We start from the raw sequence: 18,667 nt of genomic DNA on the forward strand, positions 1-18,667 counted from the left end.
GCAATAACCTGCATTTCTGGATCCCTGGACCAACTGCAGCAAGGGCACTGCTTCTGTGCACTGGCCAGATGGCTGAGGAGAGGAGGATGAAGGCTTTACTTTCATCTTTGAGATCACAAGCACCGAGGTTCAGTGCCTGCAGCTTCTTCCCTTAGGAAGAGTGCTGGCCACAGGTAGGGAAGGTGCTGGACAGCCCAGGTRTGGCTGCAGACCCAAAACTCTGGATGTTCAGCCTGCACACCGCTTTTCTGCAGACCTTAAAATGCAATGTGTCTATGTGTGTGTGTCTATTTTAAGGACAGATATTTTTACAAATCTCCCCAAAGGCCAAGCTCAACCACCTCAAGCAGAATATCAGCAGAGAGCTGAGTGGCAATGCAAGCATTCAAATAGGATTTAGAAGCATTTGTGRATCAGGGTGTTAGACTCTGGAGGGGGCTGGATTTGCTGCACATCTCTGTCCTCAGCAATTCTATTGCTACTCGGAGTGGCACCAAGCTCATTTGTAACCTGCTCTGAAACCTCTAATTCTTGTCATGTAGAGAAAGGTGAGACACATCCCTTAGAGCTGTCTCTCCTCTAGGGAGTCTGGCGTGTACAATCTGAGCCTGGCTGCAATGATCCCTCAGTGTTTAAATCCTGTGCAAAACACAGGAACAGACACTATCAGCTGCCAGATCACACAAACAAATCTGAATATTGCTGCTTCTTATACAGCTTAAACAATCAAAACGGTTCATAAGCCTTCAGTGTCTCGAGAAAATKAATCAGAGCAGCTGCAGAAAGAAACTAAGAGTGAGTGAAGGCTGGACACCTGTCAGCCAAAGGTGTTTCTGAAGAGGACATTCAGGGAGATATTTGCTCCTGCTCCTCTGGTCTTCTCTCACAAAAATCTTATCTCCCACAGCCATACCTCCCTCCCACTGTTCCCATCTGTTGATACAATGGTGCTCATCAAAGAGCTGCTCTCTTACCCTGAACAGGCAGCTGCTTTCACGCTGCATGGACTAACCCCAAAGCTAGAGGTGAAGTGTATGGAATGTGCTAAATTATCTAGACAATATGTGGAGTTAATTTGGTAGAAGGTAAATRTTATTTCTGCAAACATAACTTCAAGTTTTGGAATTTCCTCTCTTCTCAGTCTGACACAGAGGCAAACAGTTGAAAACATAAATAATAAATGAAAAAACCCCACTGTATAAAAAAAATTTGGCCCCAAACAAAATTCCTTAGGAATATAACAAAATTTTGTTTAATAGGTTGATCATTTGGGTTCACACCTATGTGCTAGAATAATTATGAAAAAATACAATGTTGGTTTTATCCAAGAACTTGAGATACATTTCAGTTGTAAATCAGAGACACATAAAATATAAAAACATTTTAAAAAATCAGAAAAGCAATGTGAGGATAATATTTTTTCTTGCAATACTATTTAATACAAAGATTTTGGTTCCTATGACAACAGAAACACTGAAATGCACTGGTTTCCATCCCAGAGGTGGGTGTATTTCATTAGAGGGCAAAACATGCACAAAGCAAAATTCAAAGCTTTTAAAAGTCATTAAAKATCCCTGGGTGTCTTTGCTGTTCTGGAARTGTAAGSTTGCTAATGAAAGTGCRTTTCAAACAAAGGCTGGACAKCCCTTTKAGGAGCCCCAATTTAGACTACCCARAATTAGAGGTAAAWCAYRGTTTTAAAAGCAAAAGTTAATGGTCAGACTCCATGATCTTAGAGGTCTTTTCCAACCTTAATGAATCCATGTTTCCTCTCAGTATGGAATCAACAGTTTGTYTGGAGGACAGGTGAGCTCTCCTCCTATCCCACCACTCTGGACCCAGCTGCCAAGTTCCAAATGTCACCTCTACAAGTAATAACTTTAAAGAACCACAGAAGCCAAGGGTATGAACAAGGGTATGAACATACATACATGTCACATGCAGGTAGAGAACAGCGCTGTCAGAGCCCAGGCTGTTTTCCACCAGCACCGTCACTCGGAAGATGCCCACGTTCTGGTAGATGTGCTTGATCCCATCTTCTGTTGAGCTGAGATTGGCATATGACACAGCTATGCCGTCCCCAAAATCCACCTGAATGAGGGATCTCTGCAGGTCTCCCTGTGGTGAAGGAGAAAGGGTAGAAACAGACTCTGTTTTGCTTTTGGGAGACAGGATCAGTGGAGTGACTGAGACCAAGTGGAGAAYAGTAACAGGGTCTGAAGTACCAGAGGAGCAGCCTGCACTGAGCTGTCCAACAACCAGGGCTGCTGAAGAGCCCTCCCTTTTATGTAACATGCAGGATCTTGCTTTACCTTTACCTCACCTTTTCCCTAGGAAATCGCCCTCTGGCCCTGAACGCTGCTCATGCTGCCTATGTTCACACTGGCTACTGCTGAGGAGCAACTCCACAGCCCAGTGCACTGAAGCAGTGGCCACTGTCTGGAATAATGGAAAATTATTAGCTGAGGGAAGTTCATAAAACTGGCTGAAAGGACATTTRATTTACTTTGTGTTTGTTTCTTCTTCCTTTTCTTTGCTTTTCCCCCTCCTTTCTTTTGAGAGAGAAACAATCCCCTGGATGCCCAACTGCAGTAAAAGGTACCATGTGAATGACTGGTAGGGTTCCACACCAGAGATATGTGAATGCATGTGACTATAAGAGGAAATTTTAACTAAAGTTTTATATTCCTCATGTTCTCTCAGTCTTTTTATAACTCATTGTGAAGGCAGAAATAGTGGAGGCTTGCCTGAACGGAAAGCAAAAGGAGCAGAGCTGTACCTGATGATGGCAAGGGCAACAAATTTTCCCAGATGCTCTCTTTTAATAGACTGAAGTTGTTTTTACACTGCCTAGGCACCCTGCTGGAAGCTCTGTTGCTTCCAAATAGATGAGACAAAAATAACTCTGTTGCTCTATTGTGGAGAATCCCAGACTGAATGTGTGGAAGGGGAAATGTCTTAAGTATYGAGTTACACCCTTTGTTTTCCTGAGTTATTTGAAAGATGAGCAGTTTCAAACATGATCCAGTGCTTTGGGCACTCCTGYCTGTTTGACTGAGCCAACAGAAGCCACCAGATGGGATTTGCTCCACAGCCAGAAGTGAACATACATGACCTCTGAGCCTCTTTCAGAGAGAGGTTGTATTATCTCAAGTCGCTGCTTGACTCAGACCAAATACAGAGATCTCTGATGCTCTCCCAATTCCTTCAGGTCCATCATCATTAGAGTTTTAGTCATATCTTCTTCCTAAAAAGGAGATAATATCCTTGAAGAGTAAAGCCATACTGCTGGGACAGAAGCTGTTCACATGGCTAAAACTGCTACCACCGTGACCCTGCTGGATTTATCAGATCTGAGGATATCCCAGATCACGCGGTGAAGTCTGTTAGAGGTCACGGAATATTCCTCCACATATCTGAGGYAGCAGAGAAGATGAAAAGTGTGGCAAGCTTTTAGAATAGCCTTATTTCTGAAAGTGTCAAAATTTGTGCTCTAATGAAGCTTTTTTTTCTCTTGTGTTCRTTATGTCCATAGCCATGAAGCTCATGCTGTCTACAGGTGTAGCTAGGGAAAGGAGCCATTTCTAAGGCATGGAAGATTTAGATTTCAATTTCTAGGGTGAGAAGATGCTGACAGAAACAACTGAAARTCTAATTAGAGAAGAAGTTCAGCTACTGTTCCCCCAGTCTTTTTCATTTGTCTTGGCCTTTCCTGTTTTAAAACCCTTTGAACTGGAAATACATTTTCCATTCAGTAAGATCCAGGCTATAGCATTCCTCTGAAAATGCCACATTTTGAAAAGCTGACATTTAAAATTCCAGCTTAGGAAGTGGGAGAGAAAAGTCAGGAAAACAAAGAGACTGTGTTTTGACTCATTCTAATGTTTTATCTATGCCAGGTAAGAGCATGGGCAGAGWAAGACAGGAAGAGAAAGCAGATGAGCCAAAAATTCCAACATTGCTCACTCAGCCCACACCTGACCTAAACCAACCCTGCTGTCACTGTCTGTCTCCAGCATCTCTCCAGAGCTGCTTGCAAGCAGTTATTTTACCAGAAGTTTTGTTTTGCAACAATTTGATTCACATCCATACACATTGCTTTTTCCAGCTTCCCCTTTTCATTTTGTCAAGCTCAATATTCCACAGCAGGGTTTTTCTGAAGCTTTTAGCTCATTTAAAGCAGATACAAAACTCCCTGCATAACTTGCAGGAGACACACACTGCTGCTGTTGGAGTGTTTTCATGGATTAATTAATTGTTTTCTTTAGATCACCCCCTTTCCCTGTGACATGCACAAGCTTGGGTAAGACCTGAAGAAAACTGCAATCTTGATCAAGGCTTTACTGCAGCCAAAAGCTTTAGCACATGCTGAACCTTAAGAACTTTTGGCCTGAAAAGAAGCCCTGAGAATCAAATTCAAGTTTCTCAAGGCCCCATATTACGCCCTTTACCTACCCAGACAACATCAGCCACTAAAATGCAAATCAGAAATTTACTATTTGCTAAGGGGTTTTCTCATTAAGTGTCCAKGGTTTTTTCAAACATACACGAAGTAAGGCCCTCTCCCTCCTTCCTGGTCCTGTCTCCCAAGCCAAGGGCACCTTTTTCCTGCATCTTGACAAAAGCACAGAGTGCACAGAAGACCAGGATGTTACCAAAAAACCTCTGTGAAACTTCCGGCCTCAGGTATATTAAGAAACAGCCCATACAGTTTGCAACAGTATTTTTACATTTTGATTGCTTTTACACCTCTCAGTATTTTGGTGGATGTAAAACACACCTAGCAGGATTCTCTCTCTCAAACACACTTGCCCAGAAAATTGTAATAATGCACTTTCCTTATTGACTTTGAGTATCTGTATCTAAATGGAAGTATTAAAACAACGGAGCAAACACAGCTCAAAGTTTCAATTTTGATTCTCATGTTTCAGATTTCAATTTTAAGTCTTCAATTATGCAYCAACTTGCATGTCTTCCTTAGAGGTGTTGACAATAGATTTAATTATCCTTCRCAAGAGACAGACACTGCTGCTGTTKGAGTGTGTTCATGGATTAACTCATTGTGCTTTCTTTAGATTAACCCCTTTCCCTCTTGGGCATTTTCCTGTCACCAAAAGAAATTATTCAACAAAGATATTTTCACTGGAACTGAATATCCACACACAGGATACCTTTAGTCTAGGTCTTTTTAAAGCATATTCTTAATTTTTAACATGCTCAAATCCAAGTTGATCAAAAACTGAAAAACATTCTTTCCTGCGTAAATCCCTGCTTTCAGAGAGATGCTCTTAATTTTTCAAATCAGAAACTGAATAGAAAGTTGTCTTTTATCAGGGCAAATAGCTTGATACTTTTCACGTGTGCTTCTTTTTCAACACCGAACAGTGAATTGCACTGATCACATCATTCTTCACGTCACAGCCACTTGTGCCAGCTTAACTCAGCTATGAGCTCTTTCTACAGTACTGGATCTCTGTGCCCCACAGCAATCAATTACAGGCCCTCAGGACTATGCAGAATAATTCAACTTTTGTGACTGGAAGTGCATTACCAGGGTGTAGTGCTGTGTGTCATCAGGAAGGCAAGGTCCACTTTCATACATTTTCATGAAATTACAAGAGTGAATTTAAAAATGCACGGAACACTCYGATTTCTCCCAACCAGCTTTTCATCATCAGAAAATGCAATTCTAATTCAGATGATGGTGGTATGGGGGAGAGTACATACTGATCCTTCAYCTGAGTGTTATTACAGGAGCACAGACCTGTTAGTACGATGAACAGCCGTGATTCAGCATGTGCATTGAAAGTTATGATGAAGGTTTCATATTCTGTAATCATTACTAACAAACTTGTGATATCAAAAGAGGGAACACAGTAGGATACCAAAAAAAAAGAAAAAAAACGAAAACAAAAAAAAACCAAACCCAGATTATGCTTTTAATTACTACTAGCTTTGCATCTTTAATTTGAGTACATCAACAATCAAAACAATCCTAATGCTAAGCTCATCTCCAGAAACTGAGCTGAGTTGAATACTGAATTGCACTGAGCAACAGTGCTGAGGTGGGAAATGTTAATGGCACTGTGCCCCCAACAGGATCCCCAAGCTCATTAAATGTACCCAAGACAGAGTGTACCTTGTACAGCTGTGTAGCAACATTGTCATTTCAGAAAGCCATGGCAGTCTTTAGGAAATTCAGGGCTTCATTTGTATGTTCACATGGTAAGAGAGAGCTCTCTAGACTTATGAGCATTCACTACACAAATGCAAGCATTGGGGGGTTTAAGGCAGAAAGCAAAGCTCTATTTTCACATTAGAAAGTTTAAGTTTCTTGTTCAAGGTCATGCAGAAGGAGCTCAGAGAGCGGTTCAGGAGTAAGTTCAGATTGCCTGAATTCTAGCCTGTGGCCTGAAGTGTAGGAACAAATTAGCTTTCCCCACACATTAGTCTAATCCAAACATCATATAGCAGCAGCAAGCAGTTAAAAGCAAGCCAAAATCTACTCCCAGTGGAGTGACTTTGTCAAGTGAGAACTGAGGCAGACCTGGAATGTCAAAGACTTTTGGCTGTCATTTTATCAAGATAAAAAAATAAATTAGAGGAGGCAGTTTCTCTGTGAATTATCTGTAATGAAACAGTCAAAGCCCTGAACCTTCCTGCCCTGAATGTCTTCACCATCCATTTCCTCAGCAAAGACGTGTGAGCAATCAGACGAAACACGTTGGAAAGTTATTGTGCTGAGCAGCTCTGCTCTGGAGGCTGCAGCTCTCAGTGCCTCTGCTGAAGCACTACAGCAAGCACAAGTGTCTGATGTTCACACAAATAACTCTAAAACACACAAATAACAATTATGGTTGTGACAGGCAAGAGACYCATGGCACCATGTGATCAGGCAGGCACACAGAAACAGCACACACTTAATAAAATCTCTCTATTTTCTACAACAGAGAAGCAAAATATGTCAAGGACACTGGGTTCAATAACTTAAGTAGGAAAAGTGCCTTTGTAAGTTTGCACTGTGGTTTTCTTTTGTTGCTGTCCAAAAATAAAGGAATGATTCAGGTTTTTAGGCTGAGAAATGAGTTTGTTGTTGAATGCTGCAGTGTGAGAGGTACCAGCCCTGAGTCTGTGCCAGGCCAGGGCAAAGGATTAACCTTTAAACTGGTTAGAGCAGCATTTTTATCCAATGAATGAAAAATTTGCTTTTAAGCACAGCTACGTTTCTCATGTACTGACAAAAATTCTGTTGGTATCCTGCTTATCTGCACAGAAATTTAAGAGCAGAATTCCCAGCTTAAGTATGATGCTTTGCTAACTAAACACTTCCAAAATACTTCATAAAATGCAACACATGCTAGTTAGTAAAGGAAATACTGATACTTCCTAGCTATTGTCACACAGTGAAAATATCATGACGATTATACCCAGATTAATTGGACAAATAACTCAGCCAAACCTTTCCRATAATGGGACCATAAATATGAAGTGCAAGTGCAAGGCAACCTTGCAAACAGTTTCGAGGAAGTCATACAGAAATTTTAAAAAGTGACAGGAGACTTAGATCACTTTTGGAAGAATTCTTACATTCAGATGATTTAAATATGAGCTGTTGGTTGGGTTTGCTTTTAATGATATTTATGTGCTTCCAGATAGATATGCTTTACAGGAAAATTTCATGTGAGTCAGGGTTAGAGAAACTGGGCCAGCATCGCAGCTCTCAGAAATCAGCAATKCTCTGTGTGCTCCTGGGTTTGGTTCCTGCCCTCCCTGCGCTCACACAGACTTCAGTGATTATTTTCTTTTGTGTCTTCTTCAATAGAAGAACACTTCTGAATGCCTTGTCCCTGTTTCTCTTCGGGCATCTTTTGCTCACATTGTGTTTCTGTCAGAATGAAGTTGCAGCTCTCAGCATCACCACAGGCACAGCCAGGCTCTACAAGGAGCCAACTGTGCTGTGCTTCCTGCCCCTGAATCSCACACCTGAGTGAAAACATCAGCTTTTTACTGCTGACATTTGTCTCTCCCTGCCCCCTTAGCAAACTGCCCTGCTAGAGAGATTCAGTGAATTTTCAGGGCCTCCAGTGAACCTGCTTCTGCAGCTCGTTCCTCTTTTCAAACCCAGGTGGATTCCTAGATGGAGCAGAAAGCCCTGGAAAGATAACAGGAGTACAAATCTCAAACGAACTCTTGTACCTTGGCTCATCAGCTCCTCTTCTTTTCCCTTTTTCCTGCAGATCAAGTGGAACATGGGATGAAAAAAGAGAGCTGGGAGGCTGCAGTGTGTGAAACAGCTCTGCAGATTTGAAGGCTTCAAACAAATGGTCCCAGAGGGATACAGGAGATGTTAAGATGCAAAAGGAAAGGCCATTGCTTTTTTCACACCATATCAGCCTTCACTCACACTAAAGGAGGAGTCCTCACCAGGGTGTAACACTAAAGTATTGCTCAACTCTCTAGGGCACAAAGGTTGAATAGGAAGCTTTTTTTTCACATGCCATTGAGGGAAAAAAAATGTCCTAGGTGACATATCCCATCCTTTTTAACCTGCCTGATGTAAACCCTTCAGTAAAATGGAGTGGCACAGATTTTTTGGATACTGAACATCCTGAACTGTACTGTGCTGTATACCTGAGCAGGGCAGAACTATACAGAAATTGGCAAATTCTTGTCTTGTGATACCTTTGCCTTGGAYGCAAGGGAAAGAAACTTCCCTTTCAGAAGTGGGGTTGGATTAAACAATCTCCAGAGATCCCTTTCAACCTCAATTACTCTGTGAAATCAATATCCATTCTATAAAAGGATGCTTGTTCYTTTGATGGGTTGTTTAACTTTTCTAGTGACTGGTGTGATTTTTGTTACTGAAACAGTTAAAGTGGTAAATGGTTTAGTCTACACACGGCTTTGCTGCTAGAACTACATTTTATTCCCCTATTGCTTGCACACAGCTGGGCAAATATTCCCCTTTGATGAATATTTCTTCTGTTGCAACACCCACCCAGGTCATCGCCAGATAGGGTAAAATTCATCCAAAGGTTTTGTTGGCTGCTCTTTATGTTGACAAATCCAGGAGCAGAAGGTCAAGATTCATGGAACAGAGAGAGTAATTGGAAAGCTGAAGGCTGATCAATACTGTTCAACMCTCAGAGCAATTCCTAACCTCTTCCTTATCACATACACTGGAAGAAGAGCTCCCTTTGGATCTCCTCAGAACTGACTCACTCACTCATCAAAACATCTGTTCTGYACTCCCTGACACCCAGCATGAAGAGACACCATCTCATACTGGAGAAGGTGYTGCTTCCAGACCCTGCTGCACACTGAAGCAGAGCTGCCAAARAAGATCAGAGTGAACAAAAAAGACAGAACAATGCACAGCAGCTCCCTGYRTGACAGAGCGRTCAGGGCACTCTTGAGCTGAAGCACTCACAGAAGAAAGAGCAGAATATTTGTCCTGAGTTTCCCACATTGTGGGTGATTGTCTCTCCCTCTGAGCATTGGCATAATTCTTTAATAGTTTTATGACTGACTACTCAGATTACCTACCTCCTTCTCCCARTCTGTTTTAAAACTTCACTGAGAATACAGGTGATGCAAAAAATATTATTTTTTTTTCAAGTCTAGAGACTGATTCTTGTTTTGGACCTTTTCCTTTTCATCTTTAAGTGCAGAAATCAATAATTTAACCAGATGAAATTACATGTTCACACTGTTATTACAGCATCACAGTAGCAATGTTGTACAACTGTCAGTACTGATATAAAGTGACCATATTTTGGAGAAAATAAACATTCAGGTCAAAAAACTGTTTCAGGTTAGATGTGATTTATCATAAGGTGTTGCCTTTACAAATCAGGATACCTGTTTGCTGGGGAAAGCATCAATAATAGAGATGTTAAAAAAAACCTCTTTCCTCACAGATGACATTTACTATGGAGAGGGTCAGAAGTAATTTCCATGAATATTCTAAGCTATAAAGGGATGTACATTGTCCCTTGGTGTTAAAGCATACTCATYTTAGGATTTATTGGCCAGTTACAGAGGAAAGGGGGTACAAGTTTAAAGAAATCAAATTAGATTAGGGAAAAMGAGAAAACTRCTGCTTTGTGAATGTYCTTACTMGTGTGCCTCCAATTAAGCACAGATAAAGAAGTGCTCAAAAGGAAAAAGAGGTGAAGGGATTTAAATATTTTTTTCTATGGATTCAGCAACGGAGGGAGCAGAACAATGAAATACCAAGTTACACATATAACAAAAATACAAATCAGAGTCTCAATCAGCTTTGCATTAGCAATGAATTTCAGACTCAGTCCTGCTGAGGACATCTTGAGATTTCCCCCATAAATGCCTAAACAATATGTATAATGCCTAAACTTGTGTGATGGGGACACAGCTGCATGTATACTATTTATCATCTTTGGTTTAAAGTCAGTGGAWAATAAATATGGGAATTCAGTTTTAAAAACAGCAGGAAGCAAAAAGCAGTTAAGAGTAGGGATCAGAATTCAAACCTGCAGTCTTCAGCTCTCCTGTGAAATTTCCAAATTAAACCAGTTCCCAGTTTTTATCAACTTCTCCAAGATATTACCCTGGGTACCACAATGCTCTGACAACACATCCATCACCCATCACATTTTAGAGCAAACTCCACCCAGCCACATCCTGGCCCTGACTGACTTTACACCACCCTGTCTCGCTTCACCTGTGCACAAACTTTGCCTGGCGTGAATCCCACCCAGGGATTTGCACCCGAAGGGATGCCACATAAAGTCAAAGCCTACCTCCTCCAGCTGCACCAGGAAGGTGACGTTGTGTCCCTGCTCGGCCGTGAGCCTSCCGTCGGCTGTGACGATTCGGAGCCCCTGGGGGGGTTTGCCCGGGCACTGCTGGGGTTTGGCCGTGTACCTCTCCCGCACTCCGTCCGTGCAGTTGTTGGAAACAACCTTCCGGTACCTGGAAAGGGATGGGGAAACCTGGGCAAGGTGCTGACATGGAGCACAGCAGGGGGAACTGGGAACAGGGTTCTTTAGACTTATGAGATKGTAAGAAAACAAAGATTCCCAAATGTATTCCAGCATTTGTCTCAGCCTCACRTGCCCAACACAACAGGAGTTCACACTGTTGTTAACAGAATGTGACAATTTCCTTTACAGAGCACCTTGATATCATAAAACGTATCATAAATCACCTAAACCATAAAATTATATGATGTTACATGTTAAATAACTACGAAATTATAAATAAATTATATGCACATATGGTATGGCATTGTACACAGTTATTAAACTGCAAAGCACAGTTTAACAACTTTCCTCACATGTTCTCCACTTCTCATTAGTTGTGAGGCAAGTCTCTCTAAAGATATAACCCTTGAGGGCTAGGAAAGTAAGAGCTGAAGTAAAAAGCAAATTCTGCCTGTATTTCGTGTAGAAACACCCCAAATACAGCTTGGGTTGCTCTGTTTCCTTTAATCACTTGCATCATAAACAAAGTCTGCCAGCATCTTAACTTAACCTACATCTTCCATTGACTTCCAAGAGGGCCAAAAAAAACAATCAGCATCTGGGCTACCTGCCCATCCATCACTTCAGCTCTCATATACATCGGTTTCATCTCTCTCCACTGATTTAATTTTCAGTGTTTCTGCCTCACCTGATCTCACATGATTTTAAGAGGAATCTGTTCAGAGACATTAATAGTTTGGCCTCTCCCTTACAGTTTCCCCCCAAGTTTCTTTAAGATATCCTCTTTCAGAGAAAAGTCTGGGCCGTACATGATGGAGATGTGGAGTGACAGATGGTGCAACCTAACAAAGGCGGTGTCAGACAGCTTTGACACACCTACAGGAAATGCAATCATTGGGTTAAATCCACGTGGGTGCTTTAGTTAAATAAACCCTGGTGAGCCACTTACCCAGTGCTGTTGAGGTAACTCTGTCCAAGGCTGCAGTCCTTTGACAAGGAGGATGGGTTGTACCAAAATGCTGGCAAACACTGGCCATTGCTGTGGCGCTCATATCCATAGTCACTGTTTCAACATTGAAAGAAACCATCACRTGAAACCCCAAAAGAACAAACACAGGTATTAGCTCATGTTCTCTACTATAAACACAAGTTTTGACTTTCCTCTCTCTGTTTACTAGGATTTCTGATTTTATTTTTACTGATAGAACAGATTCTTCATTCTGCTTCAGCTTTTTTAATTGGGGTCATTAACTTGCATACATCCCAGTACAAAAAAGCAGAACCAGAGCAGTTAGTATATGAGTATTGCATCAATTGTTCTCTCTCCATAGACTACATCACTTTCAGGATCAAATCTAGGCTCAAATATTAAAAAAAAAAAATCAGAAATCTATGCTAAGTTAAATCACCACTGCCTCAATCATATTTTAGAAAACTGAAGGGCTAAAAAGCTAATTGCATTTGGAAMTTGTATCACACAGGATGTAAAGGAAAATTTACAGCCCTGAGAGAGCTCTCGCCTGCAGGCATTAACAGCGCATTTGGTAATGGGAAAYAAGTCTGTGATCTTCAATTCTCTTTTTGTTTGGAAGAGGAAATGCTACCAAAAATCACGTGCTAGAAACAGTGAGTCAAACTTTAATCTTTTGTCACAATTTAGATTTATATATGACTAASTTTGCTTTGGTTTCACTAAAAACATTTCAAATTGTTTCTGATTCCAAGTAAACAAAGACTCTAGAAAAAAATGTTATTGCAGAAAAAACCCCACCAAACATAAACCCTCTTTATCAGTATTCCATTCACGTGTAGGTTTACTTTCCAGCCGTTGAGTAATGAGGACTGCTTGGTTGGATAATCATTCTTATTCCYTTTACTAAGCCTTCTCCATAGCTCATAATGGAGGAGTAATGGGATGTTGTTTCTGAGAGCTGCTATACAGAGTCCACCAACCCCATTCCAATATTCCAGTTGCAACACAATCCTTGATCTTAAAATGGCACTTTTCTGCAAAGTTTTTACTTATTATCTTTAATGTCTTGGTATCAAGTAGCCTGATTTTCCATGAAAAGAGGATYAGGGCAGCGTTGGATGATGTAATAAAGGGCTCATATGTGTTTATGAATGTAGAGAAGCAGAGAGGAAAAACAGGAGATGGATGAACTCCAACGACCTGATCAGAGCAAGTGGAGCCCTCAGAGCAAGTGGGCTCTCTCATGACAACCACCAGTCCATGGCCAGGGTGAGACCAGCAACAAGGGAGATATTTATAGAACAATATTAACAAGAAGAATGTTTAACTTARCGAAGATTTTCTTCAAGTGTCTTGAAAAACTATGATGACTTTAAAAAAAAAATAAAGACTCAGTATTAAACAATGTTAAGCCTAGTACTAGTCTAAGATATAAGACAAAAAAAAGGAAATAATATGTTTCAATTGATCTTTGTTAAGTTTCCTGTACTTGTTATCAAAAGCAGGACATCAAAAAGAATTCAGTCACCACTTTTCACTTCTGCTTCAAATTTTTCTTCTGGATATAGAAAAAAAAAAGGTTTTGAGGCAATCTTAAAATGGTAAAATTAAAAATATGACATTAAGCAAAGGAAAATTAATGTTTGCATATCACTTGGGAAAACTCCTAAACATCTATTAGACTGCATGCCTGCTCCAAAGGAACATTTTGGGAGCTGTGGTGCTTGGGGTATCTATAACAAGTAATTTAGAACATACTCCAGGAAACAGCARTGAAGTAGATGACCAAAATGGTCTTTTCCTATTTTTTTTTTGGGTGAATTTTCATCTATCTATTTACTCAGATGGTTGCAACTCAGTGTTCTTTAATTGTTTTGCAAGCATCAGCCAGCCAGTTCTGCCACTGCCATGTTCTTCTATAATCATCCTTGTTGGAATAAGAAAACCATAGCTGCAGAATGCACTTCATAATGAAGAATAACACCATTCTGATTTGCATGGAGAAAACAAATATTTACATACAAGTGGGACTCCAGTATTTTTGTAATTCATTTGTAAACACTCTGCAGCACTGTATTCCTAAGCTATCATGTGTGACTCTAATTAAAAAGCTGTAACACTGCACACACACAATGTTTTGTAATCAGGTGAAAACAAAACAAACTAATACAGCAAAATCTGCCTCAGAGGGGATCAGTACTGACACTCCAATTTGATACCGTTGTCTGGGATTTCTTACTGTGCATGTGTCTAAATTCAAGCCATTATTTTGGTTCCTATTCATACCTGTACATCTGGGCAAGCCAAGCTGCACTTAACTAGTTCTGACTATACTTGGATCATATTTCTCAAAGTCAAAAGAAAGAAATCCTACGATTTTCCACAGCAGAAATACTTGCAGGCACAGAAGTTTCACAGTGCTGTTTTCAGGCTTGCAAATCATCTGGCTCATTAAGGCCCTACAGAAATATCATCCCAGTAAATGACATGAATTGCTGCTCCACATCCCTGCACAGATGCAGCAGCCGCCCGTTCACCTCCGCAGTCTTGGAATCTAATGAATTCCTTGGCTACAGGCTGCTGCACGCACAACACTGATGCTGACAACAAATTGCTGCCTACAATTTGGCACAAGAGGCTTTGTAGCAATCAACAAGCATTACCATCAACTGGATTGCCATAGCAAGAGCCAGAACAGCGAAGTCTGGAGACGGGGAAGGCATCAGCCTCAGCCTGCAATCAGCTCCCTGAGTCACTGCCTGGGAACTGGGAATTGGAATTTGCATATATTGATGATGTTTTGCGCCTGCCTGAAAAGAACTCAGGTGATGTGGATAATGTATCTATGGAAAGGAAGCGGAGATTTTGCCATCAGGGATTGCTTTATCAGTATGAAGCAGCCTCTCTTGGGGCTCTCACTGATTATGGATTTACCCTTTTACTGGTTTAAACTGGAACCCACTTTGTCTAAGTCAGGCAGAACTGCAAGTTCTTTTCTGTAATTATAAACAATCCATTCCAGATGTTCTGTATCTCTGCTCAATGCTCATGATAAACTCCTTTATCTAACGTTATTTAGGTAATAATCAAAAGAAAATTAATCCCTTAAGGAAGTTTGTSATTTGAAAATAGACCTGACAAACTCTTTGGAAGAACTGCTAATTCACATTAAATTAGTAAAATCCTACTGCTCTAAGATTTAGAAATAACCAGTTAATTCAGATGAGTGATTGCCATGTTCATAGGTTCTAAAAATCAAGATATGACTTAGCATGCAACCATAGCAATTCCTTAAGATAACCATCTTACCAGCTTAAGGTCAACTATGTCACAAGCTGAAAATTCTACTTGTGTTTTTGCATGCTGAGCTTTCCAAACATTTTGGACATTAAATGGGGTGGAATTGAGCTATCTCTAAAAACAGTCACCTTTTTCTGCAGTTTCCAAAAACCCTAGTGGGCAAAAATAACCGTGATCACAACAGTGGAAAAGTCTCACTRCCTTTTTATTCACTTAATACCATTGTCTAATATTTAACTGTGATGCAAGTGTAGATTTGTGTTACAGGGGAGCTGTGCTTKCTCCCCAGTTCTACAGGACCTGACATGGGATTAAGCTCACAGAAGGATGGATTCAGGTACAGCCTGAACTGTGGATCGACAAAGATCTTGATTATAATTGCATCACAGTATTTGGAGTCGAGCTATACCAGCTTACGTTAACATGGAACCTAAAATCCCCAGAATCTTCCCAATAAATCCACGCCCAGTAGATATCCAGGCCCCTAAAGATACAGASATGCACTGTAGACTTTGCACGGTAAATCTGCACTTTCCATAAGTACTCCAATGAACTAAACATTCATTCCAATATACAATTTGTTAGCTAACCAAGCCTATCTCAATGAGAAAGCAAAATCAGGTAACCTAAGGGTGCAGAGTAGATGTATTTCAGAGCTGGCACCTGCACGAGCTGAACTGATGGCTGGTGACACCCAAAGCCAGCAGAATCCACCCACACTCAGTGTCTGTGCCCTGCCTCCCCGTGGTTTGTCAGAAYGCTTCCTCCTGATGCAGGACTCTGATGTTTCAGCACAGAACTAACCCCAGCAGGCAGGGCTGTAATTTAAGTGCCAGAGAATAAAAAAAAAGAGCCARCCAGATGCCTGCTGATATCATCTGTGAAGTAAATCAACAGACCTGATTCCTGATTTCACTAAGGCCCCTTTGTGCCTCTCTGGATACCCAAACTCACCAGCACCAGCATCAACAGGCTTATATCTCCCATGAAGATTTGGGAATACTGATAGAGGAAGCCCTTGTTATCAATGAAAATGGGCTCAGAGAGAGGACTCACAGCGAGACATTCAACTCCAAGTTCCTATCAAAGACCTGGGAATTCAGGTGRCTGAAGGATGAACACCACCAAAGGTATCCATCTGCGTCCAGGAGGTGTTTCTGTTGAAGAAATATCGCTGCAATAACGCTCAGGCGGCAGGAAAGAACACGGCGTGAGGAAAGCAGGTAAATTAATGCTTTAATAACACCCGAGTAACRGTGTCATCCATTCACCCAAATCCATTAAATGAAGGAGGAGATTCTCGTTTCCAGGCCGTTGCTAGGACAGATCTGCCGAGGGCTGCTGCAGTCCCCATTCCTGAAGCGTTGTTGCCCTCTGGCTGTGATCYTCATCCCCTGCACGGAGAGCGGTGCCAGCCCTTCCTTCCCTCCCCTGTGCCTTCCATCCCGGAGAAAAGGTGTCTGCTGAGCTCAGCTGCCAAGGAAACTGGAGCTCCTAACGCCACTCAGCTTTGTTGCTGCGTGAAACAATAAACAAATGTGCCCTTTTCCCTGAGAAAAAAGTACCAAGGGGATGCATACAGATTTGAAATTAATCTGGAGTTCTGTAATATCACAAGGAAAAGAAGAACAAACCTCAGAAAATCTTTACATCTTTTATAACTGGTATTTTCCCCATGATAAAAAAAAGACTTGCAGGATTAACAGCAATAACACTTTTTCCTCACTTACTTGACCAAAGAGATACAATTTTTTACTCCAATCTCCAACAAGCTTAGATAATAAAATTTTCTCCATATAAATTTAGTCCTTAAATGGCAAAGACAGCCCAATGATAGGGATTGTTGTCTTCTTCAACTCAATATACAAACATGGGTTCTATAAGCAGTGACAATGTAAAAGCTGTCCAATTTATTTCCAGACTGAAAAATCAAGTGGAGGCAGATAAGGGGCTCTGCCTTGTCTGAGGAATACATGGCCCCTTCAATCTCCTTCAATTAAGAGCCCTGCCCAGCCAAAAAAAGAATAGAGAATTCAAAAATACTGAAATGGCATAAGTGAGATGAGTGAGGATGATAAAAGTGTTTTTTTTCTTCCTGAAAAGACCTCCATAGAGGGCATCCTTCCACAGCAAGAATGTGGAATTCCCTGCTTTTCCTCCAAACCTTCCTGCAACTTCTGCAGGTTGGATTGGCAATGAAGCCATGTGCAGAGCTCAACAAGTTCAACAACTGAAAGTTGCAGTGGTGCAGCAGCAGCAGCTTTGCCTGTTTTAGCTGACAGAATTGCTTTTTTTTCTTTCATTTCATTTTCTCCTTTTCTGTCCTTCTCTGGKAAATCTATGTAAAATTATGTTCCTGACAATTATTGCTGGTAAGTGTTTCTGAACTGGATGCTTAAAACAATATTTCAATCTTTTTTTCATCAGAGGCAGTAGTGAAGGAAGCTGAAATGGATGAMGTAGAAATCCAGGAACTCATGAGGACTGTAGGAATAACGTTAACTCAGAAAGAACTGGAGGGGATCATAACAGTCTAAACCAAAACTGATTCCATGAGAAGGAGAAAGGACCTTGGTCAGAAMGGTCTTGACTCTGCCCCTTCCAACAGATTTGAGGTGTCTTGTTTGTGCATTTGGACTGTGAGCTCCTGTTGCACCTCCCCAATCATCCAAGATTTCTCTTAGAGATTCCCCCACAGCCCAGCAGAACTTCTGAAGAAAGTCTCCTTCAGTTCTGGAAGGAAAGCATATTTTTATCAGAAGTGTTTCAGGTATATGTGTCCCTCCAGGGATTTAAACACTCGTGGACTGACTATTTTATATGGCCATGAGGCTGGCTCATTATTGTACTGCATGCCCAATGAGAGGGTCAAAATCTTCAGGGAATTTCCTTGCTTGGAATTTCCTTGCTTTTTATGATGGTTTGGGTTTTTTTTTGTTTTTTTTTTATTTTACATTACTAAAGAAATGTTAAATGATTGAAATCCAGGAGCTTTTTTGGGCACCCAAATGAGGAACTACACACAGAACTGAGGTATCTTCTCCCTAAAAAAGAACTAAATGGAAAATGGGGAAATCATCAAGAAACCATATTGACAGAATCTGTGCCAAAATATGTTCCTCACTGTTCTTGTTTGGAGCAAGACTTTTTTGACACAATATAAATGTCTTCTGCAATTCTATGATTTTATGTAGAAAAATATTCTATGTTTATGGAGAAGTGAGAAGGGAAACACTACAAGTTTCCATATTTCCATAAATTTCCATACAAAATGTTGGTGAGATGAACCTTTCCAGGATTCACATAGCAGATTCTGGGTTTAATTAATAACATGACATAGATCTGGGTGGGTGAGGCACAAAGAACATTTATCAGCACTGCCAAAGAGCCAACATTTCTCTCATCCAAGATACTCAGGTCTTGCAGACTT

At 40.9% G+C, this 18,667-nt stretch overlaps 1 protein-coding gene across 1 annotated transcript in view; it reads right to left on the bottom strand.

Annotated features, from left to right (window-relative positions):
• Positions 1-18,667, bottom strand: part of SORCS1 (sortilin related VPS10 domain containing receptor 1) — a gene marked incomplete at its 5' end in the record, with an annotated part of 249,958 nt that overhangs the window by 22,986 nt on the left and 208,305 nt on the right. The window contains 3 exons of the mRNA XM_057375558.1: positions 1,932-2,118; positions 10,782-10,953; positions 11,914-12,027. Coding sequence (XP_057231541.1) covers positions 1,932-2,118; positions 10,782-10,953; positions 11,914-12,027 — 473 coding nt within the window. The remainder of the gene's footprint in view (positions 1-1,931; positions 2,119-10,781; positions 10,954-11,913; positions 12,028-18,667) is intronic.

This window comes from Malurus melanocephalus, unplaced genomic scaffold (assembly GCF_030028575.1).
Source record: "Malurus melanocephalus ecotype Western Australia unplaced genomic scaffold, MMel_1.1 scaffold_252, whole genome shotgun sequence".
In the NCBI taxonomy this organism is placed as follows: domain Eukaryota; kingdom Metazoa; phylum Chordata; class Aves; order Passeriformes; family Maluridae; genus Malurus; species Malurus melanocephalus.